Source organism: Chelon labrosus (assembly GCF_963514085.1).
Source record: "Chelon labrosus genome assembly, chromosome: 5".
In the NCBI taxonomy this organism is placed as follows: Eukaryota; Metazoa; Chordata; class Actinopteri; order Mugiliformes; family Mugilidae; genus Chelon; species Chelon labrosus.
Genome location: NC_140341.1, coordinates 20,904,474 through 20,923,907, shown reverse-complemented (window position 1 = coordinate 20,923,907; position 19,434 = coordinate 20,904,474). Strand labels below are relative to the sequence as shown.

The following is a 19,434-nucleotide window of genomic DNA, read 5'->3' as shown; positions in this document are numbered from 1 at the left end:
TGGATTGAAATATAAAGTATTTGTATATTTGTTGACTCATATTAATATGCTTAATGCACATCTATGAAAATAGTATGCTAGTACTTAATATCGACTTGAGGATAATGATGATACATTTTATTATTATATTTTAGCTAACAATAAGTGTACAAGAACATGAGTACAAGGGTAAAACATAAAACATACAGCTCTTTTTGAATATCCAAATAAAATACAACAATGCAATGCTTCTATATACTTCATCCTTGTTAAATATGCTATAATGCCCTATTCTTAATCTCCTTTCCTATATTGCAGTTTGAAATCTAGTCTAAAATTGGTCACATGAGCTGCTTTTGGCTGTGAGTCACCATGAATACACTGCCTGGCCAAAAAAAAAGTCGCCACCTGAATTTAACTAAGCAAATAGTTACGAGGCTCCTATTGGATAATTACTGCATGGGTGATTATCTTTCAGGTGGCAACAAGTTATTTAACCCCAACTGATGAAATGAGTAGCTTCTCATTTCTTAACCATGTCAAAAGACACATCCCGTGGTCGTGGAAAAGATGTTAGTCTCTTTGAGAAGAGTCAAATCACTGGCATGCATCAAGCAGAGAAAACATCTAAGGAGATTGTAGAAACTACTAAAACTGGGTTAAGAACTGTCCAACGCATTATTAAAAACTGGAAGGATAGTGGGGAACCATTGTCTTCAAGGAAGATATGTTGTCGGAAAAAAATCCCAATTGAACGTGATCGGCGATCACTTAAACGTTTGGTGAGGTTAACCGATCAATTTGCTAGGGAGCATAAAGATTGGACTCTGGAGCAATGGAAGAAGGTCATGTGGTTTGATGTGTCCAGATTTACCCTGTTCCAGAGTGATGGGGGCATCAGGGTAAGAAGAGAGGCAGATGAGGTGATGCACCCATCATGCCTAGTGCCTACTGTACAAGCCTGTGGGGGCAGTGCTATGATCTGGGGTTGCTGCAGTTGGTCAGGTCTATGTTCAGCAACATGATGTGCCCAAAGAATGAGGTCAGCTGACTACCTGAATATACTGAATGACCAGGTTATTCCATCAATGGATTTTTTCTTCCCTGATGGCACGGGCATATTCCAAGATGACAATGACAGGATTCATGGGGCTCAGATTGTGAAAGAGTGGTTCAGGGAGCATGAGACATCATTTTCACGCATGGATTGGCCGCCACAGAGTCCAGACCTGAACCCCATTGAGAATCTTTGGGATGTGATGGAGAAGGCTTTGCGCAGTGGTCAGACCCCCCCCATCATCAATACAAGATCAATACAAAAATTACTGCAACACTGGATAGAAATAAATCTTGTGACATTGCAGAAGCTTATCGAAGCAATGCCACAGCGAATGCGTGCTGTAATCAAAGCTAAAGGCGGTCCAACGAAATACTGGAGCGTGTGACCTTCTTTTTGGTGGCGATTTTTTTTTGGGCCAGGTAGTGTATCTAGACAGCACAGTTAGGCCTGCATTATGACAGGAGGAGAAGATCAGACAGTAATAAAGGAGATTTAGGATGAAACATGAAGTTGAACAGAAGCAACATATTGTAGTTTCTTTATAGAAGTGTAAGCCAAATTAGCCCTACTCAGGAAATTCTGCAAAAGGTTATTAATTGTCTTTTTAGATTACTGAAAATGCTCAGTTTCAGCAGTTTCATAGCCTAAAAGGTTGATAAAATCTACCTAGACATAAATGATGATTAGAGGTACAAAGATAAAGAATACAGAACCAATGCAAGGTCTCCTCTTTAAATCGTTTAACAATGCCAAATAACATAATATAAACGGATCTATATTTAGACAAGCAGCTTAAGTACTTTCACCGTTCCTGTTCCCAGATATGAGATGGTATCAGTATATGACACCAGAATATTATGCTACAGCTGAATATAGCAACAACCTGTTTTTTGTCTGTCCTTTGTGACAAAAAGAACAGCAGGAGAATTACAAGAAGAGTTTTGTTTAATCTCTCCATCTCTAAACACCCTAGAGGGCGTCACTACAGCCGTGCCAGCCTTTTGGACTGTGAGAATTTTGTACTGAATTGAGATACTTAAAATTAGTTTGCATGTTTAAGAACACCAACCATAATCCACCACTATCGCACTGAAAAAGGAACGCAGAATGAAGATATTAAGGATGCTAATGCTTCTTGACAGCAGTGTTGCTAGGTGGGTCATTACCGAGCCAACTGGAATGAACAGTTGCCTGCGAATGCCAACAGAAATTTAGGCATTCGTTGATGTTGCCAGCATGAGAAAGCAGGTGAGTGTGATAAGCCAGGGCTTCAAATTGTCATCTGAAAGAAGCAGGACAGGGTAGGACTGGCTAGGTGTTCCTTTAAAGCTATTCTGTAAATGCCAAGCTACGTAAGACATAATTTAATATGATTATGCAAACTGCAGCAAACAGGTTAAAAGCAAGATTTAAAAAAAAAAAGTGTCTGATGATCAAATACATCAAGGAGTTTATTTGCATTTTATATATCTTGTGTGGAAAACTACAACATCTACTTACAACGTATGTATATGTGAGTACGTGTGTACCTACCAGCTATTTAGGTCATTGATTTTGATCTCCCCAACGCGGTGGGCAGAGGACGAGACATTGACCACTCGGGAAACGTAACCAGATTTCCCAGAATCCTTCAGTGTATCCAAGAGTAGCCAGGTCAACAGGAAGTGGCCCAGGTAGTTCACACCGAAGTGATGCTCAAATCCATCCTCAGTACGGCCCTCAGGGACGAGCATTACGCCCGCTTGAAGTACAAACACGCACAATTAATGGATACAAAACAAAACATATAGACATTTTAAATATCCATTCTTACTACATGCAAAAGACGTAAACATAAATTAAAAAGCAACATAATATTCAAAGTGTAAGACGTGTTCAGATCGAAGATCAACTTTTGTCCTGAGAGATCCCTTTGCAAATTACCGTCTTTAAAGCGCATGACACACCCAAGATGCACTGAGGAGGCAGCTGGAATCAGATTACTCAGACCACATTTGGACCAGATCACTCAGGATGCATGTTAAAACCAGATGTGATCAGGGCAACTAACAAATCTGATGCCACTTTTCCTAAGATGAGGGGTCTGCAATGCAGTGTACGACACAGAATTCATGGTGTGTGTTCTTTATTGGACATCCTTCTGTTGTCTGAGATTATCTGCAGACGTATGGACTAGGTAAATATGTAAAGCTCCTCCGTAGGCTACATCTATTTCCTGTGAAATACAACGAATAAACTAAGAACAACTCCCAAGGACACTTTCCTAAGGATAACATTTCTACTACTCACCATTATTAACCAAGATATTTAGCGGCAGGTCCCGCTCCTTGAAGCTCTGAGCAAACTGTCGCACAGACTGCAAAGACGCTAGGTCCAGTTTCTTGAACTCTACTGAATTGGAAACACACAGAGACACACACAAGAGAGTCATCGTCATCGGATTACTCCTGCTAGCCGTTTTGCAGGAAAGACATCAAAGGGTGTATTAATCATCTCTTACAGCAGGCTCGGTGGGTTCTTACACTACAATACTTGCAGCACTATGGTTCTGTTGTACATTATATCAAACTAAATTCGTCTTCCCGAGTTCACCAAAGGTTAATACATGGTTACGTGAGGTTGAATGTATGATAATACAGGGTTAAAAGATCAATGAGCAGGAGCTGGTATGAGTCAGAGTGAGACAGGGACTCTGTGTGCTTTAGTGTACACGTGGGTGTGTGCATGAATGCAGAGAAGCTACTCTGGGTTGTTGAACACTGACTTACGTAAAAAAGCTACACCGATACACATATCTTGTGAGGACATTTACTATAAAGACTTTTATATATGTGTATTATCTGTCGTCTACATCCAGGCTTGATGTTGTTCTGCTCTGTGATGACTTCTCTTTTCAAACTGAGGTCAAATTGTTCACACATGTCTGCATCCGATAACTGCCTTTTTTTTTTTAGCATTTATACCTTTATTGTTAATAGTAGTTAAGAGTCAGCACAGCTATGTAATATTCACGATTCAGCTACAAGGGTGCGTCTGTCCTCACACTCATGTCCAGCACGACAACGATAAGAAGCGCAGTACCACATTTTCTTTCATTCATTCATCTTTTGTAACCGCTTGTCCTGTAAAGGGTCGCGAGGGGGCTGGAGCCTATCCCAGCTGTCATAGGGCGAGTGGCGGGGTACACCCTGGACAGGTCGCCAGTCTATCGCAGGGCGCACATTTTTACATTATTTTGTTAAGCCAATGAACTGCTTCCAGTTGATTTAAACATTAAGGTACATTTACCAACATAATTCAGAGAGCACCCTTCTTCCTAAGATGGCATTAGATTTTCCTCTTAGTCGGGCGTCTAAGATAAGAAAAGAACTTCTAATGTACAGATATTAAATTGACCTGGCTACTGTAGGTACTCTCCTCTCTTTTAAATTGCTACTGGACAGTCAAAATAAATGTAGCATTATTATCAGCAAACTGCATCATAGTTTTGCAACCTTAATTAGTCAATTATGGACGCTATAGAATTAAATCTGCCATAAAACTGCATTTGACAAACACACTGGCTAGTCCTGTTAAAGTTCTCCTGTCTGAAAATAGTACTAACAAAACCTACATCTAACTTTATTTTATCAGCTGCTAAGGATGCTGGACCCTGAGATATACATAGCTGCACTTAGTTTAAAGATCCCCTCAGCATTGCCAAAGATATATAAAAATAAATAATAACTGGAGTCGGATATGACTTTTTTTCTCATTAAAAAGCTCAAATACCCAATTACCGGATTAGAAATTCAATGTCCAAGTCTCCTTTAATTACTCTTGTACTTCACCGAAAGAATGTACATGCAATGCGGGTTTCCTTCCAGTGTCAAACTCTGGACATAAACCATACAGAGAAGGTCACACATTCAATGAAACAGAACATTTCAGACCACTTTACAGGTTTCCTCATTTGAATGAGAACATTAAATTAAACAGATACTCTCTTCATAAAATATGTCAGTGAAGCTCATCAGCTTGCTCACAAAATTAGTGTTTTTAGACGTTCCCTCATTCGCTGTGGTTCTGCTTCATTTGCTGCTGCAATAAATAAACATGAACGCTCATTTCTCTTTTTTTTTTACTAGTGGAATGACCTTCCCAGAGCAGACAGGACAGCACAGCCGCTTGTCATTTTAAACAGTAAATCTTATCTGATCTCATCAAGAAATGCTTTAAATGGTACCTCTACTACCAATTTTCTGTCTGTACCTTTCAGTCTAATTAAAAATAATAATTATTGAACTGAAACCACAACAATCTCCCATTATTGGACAAAAACCTTAGCATAGTTCAACAATAAGAACATCATAAAACATATAATATTGACTGATGCTCCGTCGATGCATTACTGCTGCCACGTGCAATCCTCAAAACAACAGACATGCTTTTTCAGTGCTGCACTTGAAATCGCCACAAAGATTACTGCCAATGGATACTTGACCCATACTTCTGCAGAGAGCTGGCCTCCCCTGAATCATGCTGACCACTGGGCCTACAGTTTTTCCAGCTGATCGTGTTGTTGTGGAATTATTGGTGAATTTGTACGTTCAAACTGGATAAAGATGTAAAACACAAAATGGTTTTTCTTCTCAACTCATCCGATAAGTGCCAACTGTGAGAGACACGCTGGAAAAACTAGGGCCACAGACGCTCACCGATGGCCCAGCAGAGAACGGCCGACTATCGGCTTGGCGCGTCACGGCTGTTGTTGAAGTTGAAGGGGAAGCCATCACGTTAAATTACACACAGATGCAACTTTTTTGTTTTCTGTATCTCTGTTTCCATACCCTAGGCTGGCATTCGAGAGGGGGGACATTCTGTATATCACAATCTAAGACTGTAGCAAGCCTGGGAGCACAATGAAAATGTGAAATTCCGACAAGTATGCCTCAAGCTTCATGAAGCCTCAGGTTTATTCACTTGGTTGGGCCTTGCTTTTTTTTTTTTATTAGTACTGTCATACTAAAGGCCTTAATCCAAACCAAACCCTTCAAAGTGCGTGTCTAATTTAGCATGAATCCTGCCCGAATATGTAAATTTCGGTGGTTCCTGCTGGCCTTCAAATTACTGTTTTAATAAGGCAAATCTTTTCTGGATTATGACACAAGTATGCTGCTATTTAACAAGAAGATCATGCCTTTCAAGCATCATGAAAAATAACATATAGCTCCTCTCCTCTAAATCCAGTAAGGCCGCAGAGGGTCAAATATAACGGACACAGACGGGACGAGGACTGAGAGGGAGCAGAGGGGAAGGTGAGCTGATGGAAGCGATAGCGAAAAAGGCTGCTCAGACACATGAGAGTGCAGCTGTCCCTGATGAAGGTCTGATAGCGGTCTTATCTCCAAGCCATGCCACTCACCTCTTGTTGACTGTGTGTGTGTGAGAGAGAGAGGGAGAGGAAAAGAAAAGAGAAAGGCAGAACCGGAGAGATTAAGTGGGTGCATCTGAATGACCGTAAGCGCAAATTTGTCTCTGCTTGTGTATAGGCGGATTTGGATTGTGTAAGTACCAGCAAGGAAATGTGCATGCGCGTTTGTGTGTGTACACATGTGTGCATCAACCTGAAAGCCAGTCCATGTGTGTGCACGTATACGTGCCGTGCCATGTCAGTCCTCTCTCGTCCTCTTGAATAGGCCCCCTTGATGCAGAGCCCTTTTAGAAAAGCCAGTCATATCTAGCAAGCCCACTGGGAGCGAAATGCCATCGCTCCTTGAGCCTGGACCTCCATAAATCTCAGCAGCCTTGACTCAATAGCTGAACACAGTGATTCTGTTCTTGTTTCTTGAAACTAATGGCAGACAACACGATTACGCTATAATTTAAAGTTATATCTAACCCTAACCTCCTATTTTTAAGATTTTAAGATCCCTCATTTTAACGATTTTCTCATGGATTAACTCACTAAACTCTCACTTAATCAGGGATGATACATTTGCACTTGTTGTCACAGTAGTCTTTTACTTTGCCATTTAAATGGTCTAAAACCACAGTGCTGCTGTGCACTGTACAAGGAAAGAAGATCAATCTAAATGCATGTCTGATTTTTTTTCTTTCAAAGGTTTAATATGATTTGCTAACGACTCATATTACAAAAGCCTGTTATGAAACCCTAATTAGACACTGTTTTTTCAAAGGCCAAAGACGATTGGAACAACTGCTCTACAGTCATTCAGTTCTCAGACTTTCCAACAGTTTTCTGAATTGACTAACAATGTGCTCATGCACTGAGATTCAGGGGAAGCTCACTTCTGTAAAAGAAAATGGTGGGAGCTAGGATGACTGCAGTAAAGGGAAAAACTCTCAAAGGTCTAATACGTAGTTGTTGTTTTTTTTACAGATTTCAGATTTCAAAAGAATGTATTAAACCCTTGTCTCAATGTTAACTGTTCAAGGTGAGATGATGATATGAAAAAGTGACGGAAAATGATGCAATGAACATTTTTTCTTTTACTGAAGGTATGTGACATTGTCACAGTAGGAAAAGCACAGGACTAATAATATAATAAATTATTTATTATTATATTTATTCATCGTCAACCTGTCATAGCTTACTGGGGCATTTGAGTGAAACAGAGCCATCATTTATGACTCAGTTTAGGTGAAACTGAATTTATTACTTAAAATACATGTACACTGATCACAACATTATGACCACCTTCCTAATATTGTGTATGGCCTCCAAAACAGTTGTGACTCATCAGAGAATGGACATGGGCCTTCTGAGGGTGTCCTGTAGTGTCTGGCAACAGGATGTTGATAGTGGGGGCCTTTGGGTCCTATGGGTTGAGGGGAGGGGGCCTCTGTGGATCATCCCACAGATACTTGATCAGTTTGGGATCTAGTGAATCAAGAGGCCAGGTCAACACCTCGTGCTGTTTTTCATGTTTTTATGAATTGTTCCTCAGTCGTTTTTGTGTGTGTGTCTGTGTCAGGCTGCATCCTGCTGAGGATGGCTGCTGCCATCAAGGAGTGTCATTGCTATGGGGTGGGGGTGCCTGGTCTGGTCTAAGTGGATGGTACATGTCTAAGTAATAGCCACACAAATACCAGGTCCAAGATGGTCAATGTTATTTACTTCTCCTGTCAGTGGTCATTGTGGCTGATCGGTGTTTATAAACACACAGTTACACACTTTGGATTTCCTGTCCTTACCACTTTACCGTGGCCCATAAAACAACATGCTTTCGAGAGTGTGCTTTTTTGGTATATTTCCCAAAACAAAGACACCTGAAAGGTACATGTCACGGTTATGACTTCAGTAGTCTTGAGGGGGGCAAAAGTCAAAGGATTGTTTTACGGAGGAGCAGCAACTCCTGCTCCAGAGTTTGTGAACCACCGCTTTCCCTTTTTCTATTCAGTTTTCTCTGCTGAAGCTCTGCTTTTGAACCCAACCATTTGCTCTTTGTGTCCCACGTGGATGGAAAAGCTGACGTTTCACAATTGCCTCCCTAGCTGTGCACATTAAATGTGATTATAAATTCCTCCAGCCACATCAATGCACAAACAAAGTCACTACCACTGAAATAAATAATGCTGGTCCTGACCTGAAGGTCCTTTAGTAGTTGTTTATACTGGGCTTCTTGAGTTTGCTCAGCTTTCAGATTAAATATTTCCCAACTAGAGTGTCTATGGAACTACAGACCCAAAAAGACTTTATTTAATTAGGACAGTAAGGCCAGAATATCTAAATTCATTGTGAAACATACACAGCTTTCCTGGAATGTATAAGCACATCTATATTGTGAACAGCAGGTAATTAATATGTAAGTCAGCTAATGCCTATGTCCTATTACTCACACGTCACATCATATGAGTATATGTTTGCCCTCGTGCTGTAGTATATTTTTCTGTATTTGGATTGTCTTTGTAATTTTAAAAGAGAAAAAAATGTCGGGAGGGCTGCCTGCTTCTCGTACCATAAATCCCCCCTTTCCACCTGGGTTTACCGTCCGTCTTGTGTCCCGATTGTAGATATGATTAAGCTGGATTACACCTAAATCTGATATTAAAATGCACCGCTGGTAAACACATTCAATTTATCTTTAATGCTTGCCAACAGGCCAGCAATCTTGCATTTAAAGGTGACAGCGAATACCTTGGCGTAAATGGCTTTGTTTCATTATAGTTTTTTGCTCTAAATATGCTGCAGTGTAAGGTGAGTGTTGAGTCATAGATTTCCTTGAATGCCACAGTGTCTTTCAAAAATAGTGCCTGAATAAAGAGTAAAAATGCATAAGGATGAATGAACTGCCCCCTCTGAAACCACCTCAAGCAAGACCCAGAAGAGGAAATATTAATAGTTTCTCTTTGCACTGTCTGATAAACAACACAGGGAAATCCAAGAATATTAGGTCTGGGCAGTGTGCCAGTCTCAGCTCCTCCGCAGATGTTTTTATTCAGCTGATGTAGGAGAGAGGGGGCTGGCTGGTGCCCGAGTCAACTCCAACTTGTGGTGTTAATGGGATGATACTCTTCCAAGTCAAGACAGTTATAAATTTAAATCTGTGTATACTGAGGAGCTGTCTTCATAAGTTGTCAGCAATACGTGCAAATACACAACCAGGTAGAAATCATAACTTTATGACACCTATCATGGTCATAATGAAACAAACACTGCTGAGTTACAAACACACTTTCTAACAAGGTCAGTCTTGTTCACTTAAATTCAGCTTGCATTTGGAGTCCAATTAGGGTGAAATAACAACATTTTTGGTGAGAGGGGAGCAGCTGGGTTACCTAAGCTGAGAGAAAATTTAACGTGTGCTAAGTAGACACACACACACACACAGGTTGCCTTGATTCACGCTGTTAATCTAGGACTATGGTTGGAGGCACAATGTGTTACTTTCAAGTCCACCGTGACTAAAGTTAGTGGACAGACAGCACTGCCTGTGGCAAAAATACAGAAATATCCTGGTTCTGTGTGTGTGTGTTTGTGTGTGTGCATGTTCACAATTTAAAATAAAATGCTCTAAGCTTCATTGACTAGCGCCTACTTGCAGTCTTAAGTCATTAGCATATTTCCGCTGGGTTGTACTTTGGGTTTTCTAGGGACAGTACCTTTTTTTAGACTAGGTAATATATTGCAACATGACACCAAATGCACCAAACGCACACTTTCATAGAAAATCCATGCACATACGCACCCAGAATTAGTTAACAACAACTGTATACACATACATACGTATGATGACATAGTATGACAAACCTCAATAAAGTAGTGGTTCTCAAGGCAAGGCACCCAGACCACTACAGCTCCTCGCGAGAAAAGCCAAGAGACCCACCAAACAAAAGCACCAGAACACCCAGGACATGCAAGACAATCCGAATTTCTTAGAAGGGTGAGGAATACACATGCCAGCAAAAAAAAAAAAAAAACGGTTAACCTTGAAAACGTTTTGCAATATTACAGAATGCTTTTTACTTGGTGAGTCAGTGTACTGCAAAAAAAAGCAAAAAAAGATAATTATACCAATAACTGATGCTGGTTTCAGTGTAGACCTATTCACTTAGTTACGGGTTTTCCAGGGGGTTGATGTAAGTGCTCACTTTAGGTGGACAATATGTCTTTGTCCCTGGTGATACCTTTAAATTCCCTGGGGAACCTTTACAATTGTCCACCCAAGTCCCCAGTTTAAAAATTAACTCTGCAGCACACGTGTATATTATGAGCTGTCTCTCATTTTTCATAACAAAATGTACACCAACTTGGAAGGATGCCAAAGGGCATTTGGACAGAGATGTTTCAAGCTTCTGCCTCACATACTAATGAGAATCCATTACAGTCTCATTCAAACACGCGCACACATCAACACATTTTTATTCAGCGCACAAGCATCTGGCTACAGACACCCCCTTGTCCCCTATGCCTCAGTGGCTGCCAATTACAAAAGAAGTAATCAATTCCACCACGGCCCCGTCCAGGGAAATCGACTTCAATGACACCAGCTACATGGCCGCTGTCTCTGTACCTGACAGCCACTTACACACGAGCAGGAACCCAGCCCGCCGCCTTCTGCTGCTCTCTAGTAAAAGGACATGCAGACAAAACCCAGCTTGACTTACCATTTACATTTAATATCCTACTATCCTATGTATGTACTGCAGGTTTGCTACTGTACTGTCTGATGATTTTGAGTTCACAGTTCATGTTAGTTTCAGCAGAGAAAAGCTGTATTCTTCCCTTGTCCTCCCTAACAACAAATGAGAGTTTTTCCAATCTGACGCCTCAGCCGAAATAATTTGTTCCTTCAAAAACATGTAATCGCACGCGTCAATAAAATGGTTAAGATTTGGCTGGATTTAGTCTCAGACACAACTTGGTTAGCTTTGGGGAATTATCACGGATTGGTTTGTTGGTTTATTCAGTAAAGGGAACCTTTGTCATCATGGTTGTTAAACAAAAAAAATAATAACGTTATTAAAAAACACGGTTATGGGGTGATCGTGGTGATGCCTCAAAAGAACATGTTTTCATCTTGTCTTTTACTGAGTGTAGGTTAATAGGGAAATGACAATTTTATCAATTTAATATTAAATCCCCTGCGACCCTTAACAGGAATAAGCGGTTACAGAAGATGAATGAATGAATGAATATTAAATCCATCACAATGAAATGTGCAATTGCACAGTAAATACTTTCTGAAGCAACCATATCTAATAGTTGCAGTGATTCATGGTCAGATCTTCAGACTTTAAAAGGGTGAAGGAGGGTGTTAGACTGAAACTAGAGGAATAAACAAACATTTTAAGGTAACACAGTTACATGCTGTTAGTTTAGGGCTGTTAACTAAGCATCGCTAACAGTTGTCAAGCAATCGAGGCCTTGATATGTGGTTGGAGTTTTAATGGCAACAGCTGGTAATGAGGAAGACTGCTGGCTTTCAATGAAAAATATATTTTTGCTATGCAAGTCACCAAAACTCTCCTTTCATAAATGTAACAATTCTTGGATATATCTAGAGTCCGGTACACTTTGAAGAAACAGCAGGATATTTCGTTCATGACTTTGTATTAAGGCAATACTTTCCAGCACGCTGCTTTATTTCTAAACTTTTCCTGCGACCTGCTGCATGCATGCAGCATGCTTGACTGTCTGTTAATGAAGAAGCCATCAATTCACAGTAAAGGCCACCATTTGTAAGTTTGACCAGCTAGTTTCATAATAAATCTTGATTGCGCAATGGATTCCGCAAAAAGTTTACAAGTGTAAGAGAACACGAAGCCCAGATTGCTAAATGTAGATGGCCCAGTGGGAAAAAAACAAAGCCAACACTAGTTATTGTGAGACTGCCATTTCAAGCTCTCGTTTTTCTCAGTCAGTCAAATTCCCGCTACATTCAGACATACAGATACAAAATAGTAGATGGCTTTTGAGGTTTTGAGCTTTAACTGTGTATGTTGCACTGAGCGTCTAATTTAAGTACTCTGAAGATGGAAGTGGTTTCTGACAAAGTCATCCCTGTGGCACTACTGGGTGTCTCTGTAGATGGATGCTTGATAGTTGGATCAGGTCACACTTGTTTTTAGTATATCCACCACATTACCAGACAACAACAAAAATATAGAAAATCCCTTAAAGTATCCTTTAAAAAGGAAACAAAAATATGTAGTGATAGTATTCTACAACTTAACCACAATAATAATTAATGAAAATCAAAAGAAACAAACGGCCAACACCTAAAATCAGATTTTTGCAGAAATACAAATCTTTTGAGGTAAAAAGCAAGATGGTAAAAAAGCCATTTGGTACAGAAAGGCTGCTTAGTCATGACACCATGGTGGAATTTATGGAGTTGTGAAGGTCAGGCGATTCAATTTCTCAACGCTGGAGTTACAGACAACCTTGTAAGCTTTAGTCGATGGAGTGATAAATCTCTGATTGCATTTGTCTCTTCTCATTTCTATCACCTCCTCTCTGCTTCCATTCTTTTTTTTTCCCTCCACACCTCTCGCCTTCCTGTTCAAATTTTATTTATTTATTTATTACTACAGCGACACAGTGTTGCATTTGTTAACAACGTCGCCTTGCACCACGATGGTTCTGGGTTTGAACAGAAGAGGAAAAAGGGAAAAAAAAAAGGGAGCATCAAAAATTTCACACACGGATAGAAAACCTACATGGTTTCTTACCGACATCAAGAGAAGGTGTGGCTGTTTGATTTGCAAGGAATCAGTTGTGATGAGGGAATATTGTAATGACTGAAGACACGAAAAAAAGAAACAACAGTCCTACACTTTGTACACTGGCACAGGAAAGAAAGTTTATGGATTAAATCTAGAATGATTCTGACTGATTTGTTTCTGCTGCCCGTTTCGCCCTCTGCACTTCATCAGCCCAGGTGTAGATTAAAACAGCCCCTAAACAATCTCACACATGGATGGAAACCAATTGTAGTGACGCAGACCTTTAGTCCCAGAGACGGTTAAACAACTGACAGCTAGCCTATTAGCTCGGGAGCAGGAGTATTTTCATTCCAACAAATCCCCTCTTAAGGGGGGGCACCATGACATGTGAGGACATTTTTGAAGCTGTAGCCACTGTGATGGATGTCATGAAGCTGCCCCGGGACAAGCTTTATGGACCTGAAATGGATGGGTTTCCAGTAATGAAAGCCTAGTGGAATGGGATGGCTTCTATGGCAGGTTCTAGGAAGGTTCACCACAGTGGAGGTAAGGCTCTTAAAATGCACTGTATTTTCCACCATGAGCAACTCTGTACTAAACTTGACGATGTGATGAACACTCTCAGCCCAATTTGTGCATGAGTACTACAACACAGAGAATTTAAGGCTTTCCAATCTGAAAGTGTTTTGAAGGAAAATTAAATATCTTTGGCAAATGTTTCCTGGCAGAAAAAAACATTCTTGCAGTGTAAGTGGTTGAAAAATACAGCACGTTGTTTGGCCTTTGACTACTTACATTTATCTTTCCAAACAGTTTCCCTGGTCAAAAGGATAAAGCAGCCATCACTACTGGTATGGTGGATATTATACAGTATCTAGCCCATCTTTATTCTTCTCACAGACTTTTACACTGTGTTCCCCTCTTATCATAGCGCATCACAACATCCCTGATATTGTATATCCAATGTGGAAGCTTGGTGTGTGTATACAGTGCAATAATGTGCATACACTTGGTAAACAATGTAAAAACAAGCCTGAGGGACAGGCTGCTGCAGCTCTGCCCTTTATCTTCAAACTCCGGCATGCTAAAGGAAGTACGCTCGTGTGTCGGTGTGGGTGTGCATGTGTTTAATATGTTTGCGACGTTACCTTTGGCCTCTTTGTACTCTTCGCGGATCCTCCTGACGGCTGCAAGACCCTCTCGCTCATCCCTCCCACCTCAAAGAGAAGGAGACATACATAGAGATGAACACAATGTCTGAAGAGCTCTTTGAATAATGCAGATTTTCCTTTTTATTTGTTAGTCCTTTGTTCTTTTATCCTACTACAATATATTTATAAAAAATGGTCTCCAAAGGAAAAGAAATCTTGACACAAGCACTTAGCTATTCAAGAACATTTATGAATGGTAACAAAGATTCTGACTAAATACTTCCTCTGCTTCAGTGACGAGTAAGCCAAAACATTTATTAGGTGATGGTAAATTACATTATTATTATTCAAGCAATCCCGGCACGAGATTTATTCAAAACAGCCGTTGTGTTATGTTGTAAGAAACAAATGAGTTGCATAAAATACATAGTCTTGGTTGTTTTGGCCCATAGGAATAGGATCTGAGAGTCACACTGCGCTCAGAGACCGATCAACATCACCACAGGAATACAAATCTTCTACTAGGAAAATGCTCTCTCAACAAAATCAGAAAAACAGCAACATTTCCATGTGTCTTTAAGACTGCTGGTAGATTAACAGCAAAGCTTGGTTTATACTTCCGTATTAAATTCACGCAGTCTACATTGTAGCTTGGACAAAGTATAAATTCTCACGAAAAATGTTGGCGAAAGAATTTATACTTGTGCGCTGGTGTTTCAGCATCGCTCCGTCACAGCGGCGAGTTTGTGTGTGTGTACTTGAACCAGTGGCAACTAGAACTGAGCGTTCGTGCTGGAGTTGGGGCTAATAAATGTTGAACAACACTTCCTGAAATCGCTGCAGTGCAGAAAAACAGAGAATATGTCGAAGGAGATGTGCAGGAGCCCACTGATGCAGGAGGAGCGTGAAATCAGCGTGCTCGTCCGGACACAGAGACACATGGACAAGGACAGACATTTTGACCAATCACAGCTGATGTGCAATTTCTGGAGAGGTGCACGTCAGACTACGGTGAAGACTGCGGCAAAAAGTACACATAGATACGGCGTAGATTTGATGCAGTACTGTGAGGTAAAACACGAGTGTCTGGCATTGTTTTGTGAGATCACTATGAGGAATGTGTTATCACAATCATCCATTCTGTACGCACAAAATCATTTTAATAAACAAGTAAACACTGTGAGCAACTCAATTTTATTACACAGTCATTTTTATTATACAGTCTACTTTCCTCTAATCCAGGAAGGGGGGGACACAATCAGTGTCACCGTGTTTTCCACTGTTCACTCAGACCAGCTGTCTGGATATGCACTGTTTTTAAAATCTGCTGCCGCGTTCCTCCGACGCTAGATAAGAGTACATAGATGATATCTTAAGATGCGTCGGTGAAAATGCCGTCTTTGACTCAGGATGGAGATTCTGTGTGCTGAAGATGTCTGCATACAAATGAACCCTGCCTCTATGTTAGAGAGAAAGGAGAAAAAAAGAACCATCTCAAAGCACAAAGTTATTCAACTAGTGCGCGCACACACACAGCTGACAGTACAAAGACACAGATACACTTGAACTCTCTCTGACTACAAATTAGAGCCACAAGTAGTCAGTCAGATATTGCTCATCAAAGCTAGTTGAAAATTAGTTGAACATTAGCTGGTTGCAACTCATCAAATGTCCAGATCCGCTGCATATATTGACATATGCACCGCGTGAATAAACACACGCACACACACACCAGTCTTTATCCAAACTCAACAGCCGACATGCGAATTCTCATTCCCTCTCTGCGCACACACCGACACACTAATCTTGGATTATCACGCGGGCCTTTTCAAGGGCACAGCATCATTTACCCTGATGCACTACGGTTCAGGTGCAGCTAAAAGATGTGGCTCCTCTGTGTGACATGTCACGCAGGTCACACTAAAACACGCACAAACAGGACAAGTGCACGGCTATCTCACACAAATACTTTTTTTTTTCCAACTAGTTGCCCTTCGACAGGCTTTTCTCCCGTTTTTTCGGTCGCTGAGAACACTGCCCATCATTAACACACACATATCCGCGCAACTTCTTGCGAGCACAGCTCTCCACTAAAATAGTCACTGATTAAAAATGTGCCCCGAAGAAATGGTTTGCCTACTAAAAATTTTGGGTTGAAACTGTAACCCAATTAATTCGCTGGAATAATCTGGCTGCAGCTCAACAAATTTATAAACTGAGTATTTCAAAGAGTGAGAAAATCCTAACTTACTCCATTTTGCACTGTATATGTGTGTACTGTATAAAAAATGCTGGATACATCTAAAGTGAAACAATCTGTTTTCATGACGTTAGAATTACCAAGGGACGTCATGTGTTTTATAAATGAACATTATCCCCGGTCAGGGCTCTGCTACTTTCTGCTTGCACTACATGTCAGAGGTAAATATTACTATGCTTCTTCTGACATTTTTAGTTACATTGCAGAAGGAGGTACCTGCAGGAAAAACATAAAACATGATGGGGAATATGTAAATCAGTTCCATCTTTACTGATCTGGTGAACACGTCCATGATTCAAAAAATAAAATCCAATACATAAAAAGAAATGCAGCCGTGCATGTCATCCATCTCATCAGCCTTTGAGATTTTCGCTCCACTTCTATTTTGAGCTTGGTTTTTCTGTGACTTGGTCTCCATGCTGTGAAGCAACGTCCTGTTGAATTTGCATCCAAACAGCTGTCCATATTTTCATTTGAAATTGACAAGAGTGCCTCCATAATTCTTGAGCGAAAAGAGACTAAAAAAAAAAAAACACCTTGGAGGGAAATACAGACACGCTACGAATCACATACGGTAGATGCTGATTCACACAGGACCCGAGTAATTTCCTGTGTGACTTAGTATAAAAATTACAGACATAGCTGTTTCAGACGGGATTAAGAACACGGACAAATTAGATATTACAAATTAGTAGAGGTCCCCAGGCAATACTAGTCCCTATTGAATAGGGCTACATCTGTACTATTTATGAATTGTTTAATGTGCAAAGAAAAAGAATTATGGGATTATCAACTGAGTTATGTGTAGTAATTTCCTGGTCAACAGCAGTTTATTCTTCCATCTCCAGGGAAGACATTTGTTGCCAGATATGGTTAATGAGTTTTGGTTCTGATCTTGGTGAAGACACATTGGTGCCAGGCAGCTTCACTGAAATAATAAGTTTAAAATGCTGCAGGTGTCACTGTCTAAGAATCTTTACTTTCCTGTTACTTCTCAGTTGAGTACACTTGCATAACTGTTTTCCATGGATACTGTAAACCATATTGGAACTTATTTTTTTGTTTTCCACTTCTGTAAAGATCTTTCCAAGCATCAAATTGTTTGGCGGATTTATTTTTTGTTACATTATTTTATCAAAAATATGCTCATAGTTTCACATCCTTTAAATAAATAAGCTACTCTACTCAAAAATGCTCGAAGCACAATTGCACACTCGTTAAAATTCAAATATCAAAATGTGGTATTTGCCAGTGAAGTGGCTCCAACCATGAACTCTCTTCACACCCGCACTACGGTACCACTCTGCCTGAAATATGCATCCACTCAACTAGCAGAGAGGGACCCACTTTAAATATTCTCACTTCATGAATTAGCTCGAGAAGTTGGCATATTTGAGATGGAGCTCAACTCATCATCTGTGGGATCAGCCCTCAATACACATAGGACTGTCGGGGACTCCAACAGATACTTAAACAAGTTCTGGTATGATTGATTTTGTGTGCGTGCATGTGTGTGTGTGTAATCATACGTCGTGTGCAGATCCCATTTATGTTCTGCTCAGGCCGTCTCCAAGGACACCCTAACATTGACTTTGCAGTATACGCTCTGGATGAATAAAGCAGAGTTTTCTTCAAAGTTGTGAAACTCGTGAACGGAATGAAAAATGTAGTCACAACCCTGGAAGATAGTCGCATCAAATTACATTGCTGTTCTGTGCACGGCACCTTGGAAGTAAGTAGGTTCTGGACGTGAACTGGATATTTTTGCTCTATACGAAAATAATAAATTAAATGCTATGTCACCAACTATTTTTTTGAAGAATGAGTTGTAATTAAACCAAGAAACTGCTGACTACAATTAGATAACTGAGAGTAAGACTTGAATCTGCTAGTTCAATGAACACTATGAAGAAACTGCATCAGGCTCAAAGGGAGTGTAGAGGCTGTTAACTCAGCTGCCCGTTGTGGAGTCTTGCTTCGAAGAATCTCAGATCAAAAGGAAAATTCACTCTCTCAAAACATAAACCCCAAGCAGAGCCATCAATATAGAATAACGCAACAGTACAGTTACACTGGATGCCATCCTTTCTCCAGTCTAGAGAAACATGCTGTAGATCAGGCTGTGAACAGCTGGTCTGACACTGATGAGAAGATTATGATTAGAACTGTAACAGATCGATTGAATGGTTGCTTGACAAATTTGTTACAGTGAGACTCTTATAAAGGAACATTTTCACATTTATGGGGAGGTATAATATATTTGTCATGGTTCTGGATTTGGTTTCGTTTGGTTTTCTTTGTTTTTCCTGTTTTATTTTGTAAAGTTCTTCCTTGTTTCTTGTCTTCTGTTACTTCCTGTGTTTCCCCAATTTCCTCATTCGTTTCACCTGTGTCTTATCACCCCTCTGATCACATGTATATATGACCCTGCCATACCCTTTGCTCTCTGTTGTGTTGTCTGCTAATGTTACCTCTGTTCTTTTTCTTCACCTCTGTTCTGTTACAGCTGCTATGCTATGCTATGCTATGCTATGCTATGTTTCCCCTGTTCTGTGATGAAACCCAGTTTGTTTCACCATTCCCTTCCTCGCACTTCCTCGTGTTCTTGTGTTCTCTCCATGCTTTTTTGGTCTTTTGGATTTCAGTTGTTGGATTATTCTGCCTCTCACCAGTAGCGCCTTTTGTTATCATTCATAGTTTTCATTAAATTTGTTTTGTTTCCTACTCCTGCCTCATCCCTGTGTCCTGCATTTGGGTCCTTGGTCCCTTGGATTACTGCTGGAGTCTAAGAGATACTTTACTGCAAATGCTAG

General features: G+C 40.3%; 1 protein-coding gene across 1 annotated transcript in view; it reads right to left on the bottom strand.

Moving 5' to 3' along the window:
• Nucleotides 1–19,434, bottom strand: part of LOC311487990 (polyprenol dehydrogenase) — a 33,400-nt gene that overhangs the window by 4,998 nt on the left and 8,968 nt on the right. Inside the window, exons 3-5 of the mRNA XM_084544487.1 lie at nucleotides 14,359–14,427; nucleotides 3,329–3,430; nucleotides 2,573–2,780 (exon numbers count right to left, since the gene is read on the bottom strand). Of these exons, the coding sequence (XP_084400613.1) occupies nucleotides 2,573–2,780; nucleotides 3,329–3,430; nucleotides 14,359–14,427 (379 nt within the window). The remainder of the gene's footprint in view (nucleotides 1–2,572; nucleotides 2,781–3,328; nucleotides 3,431–14,358; nucleotides 14,428–19,434) is intronic.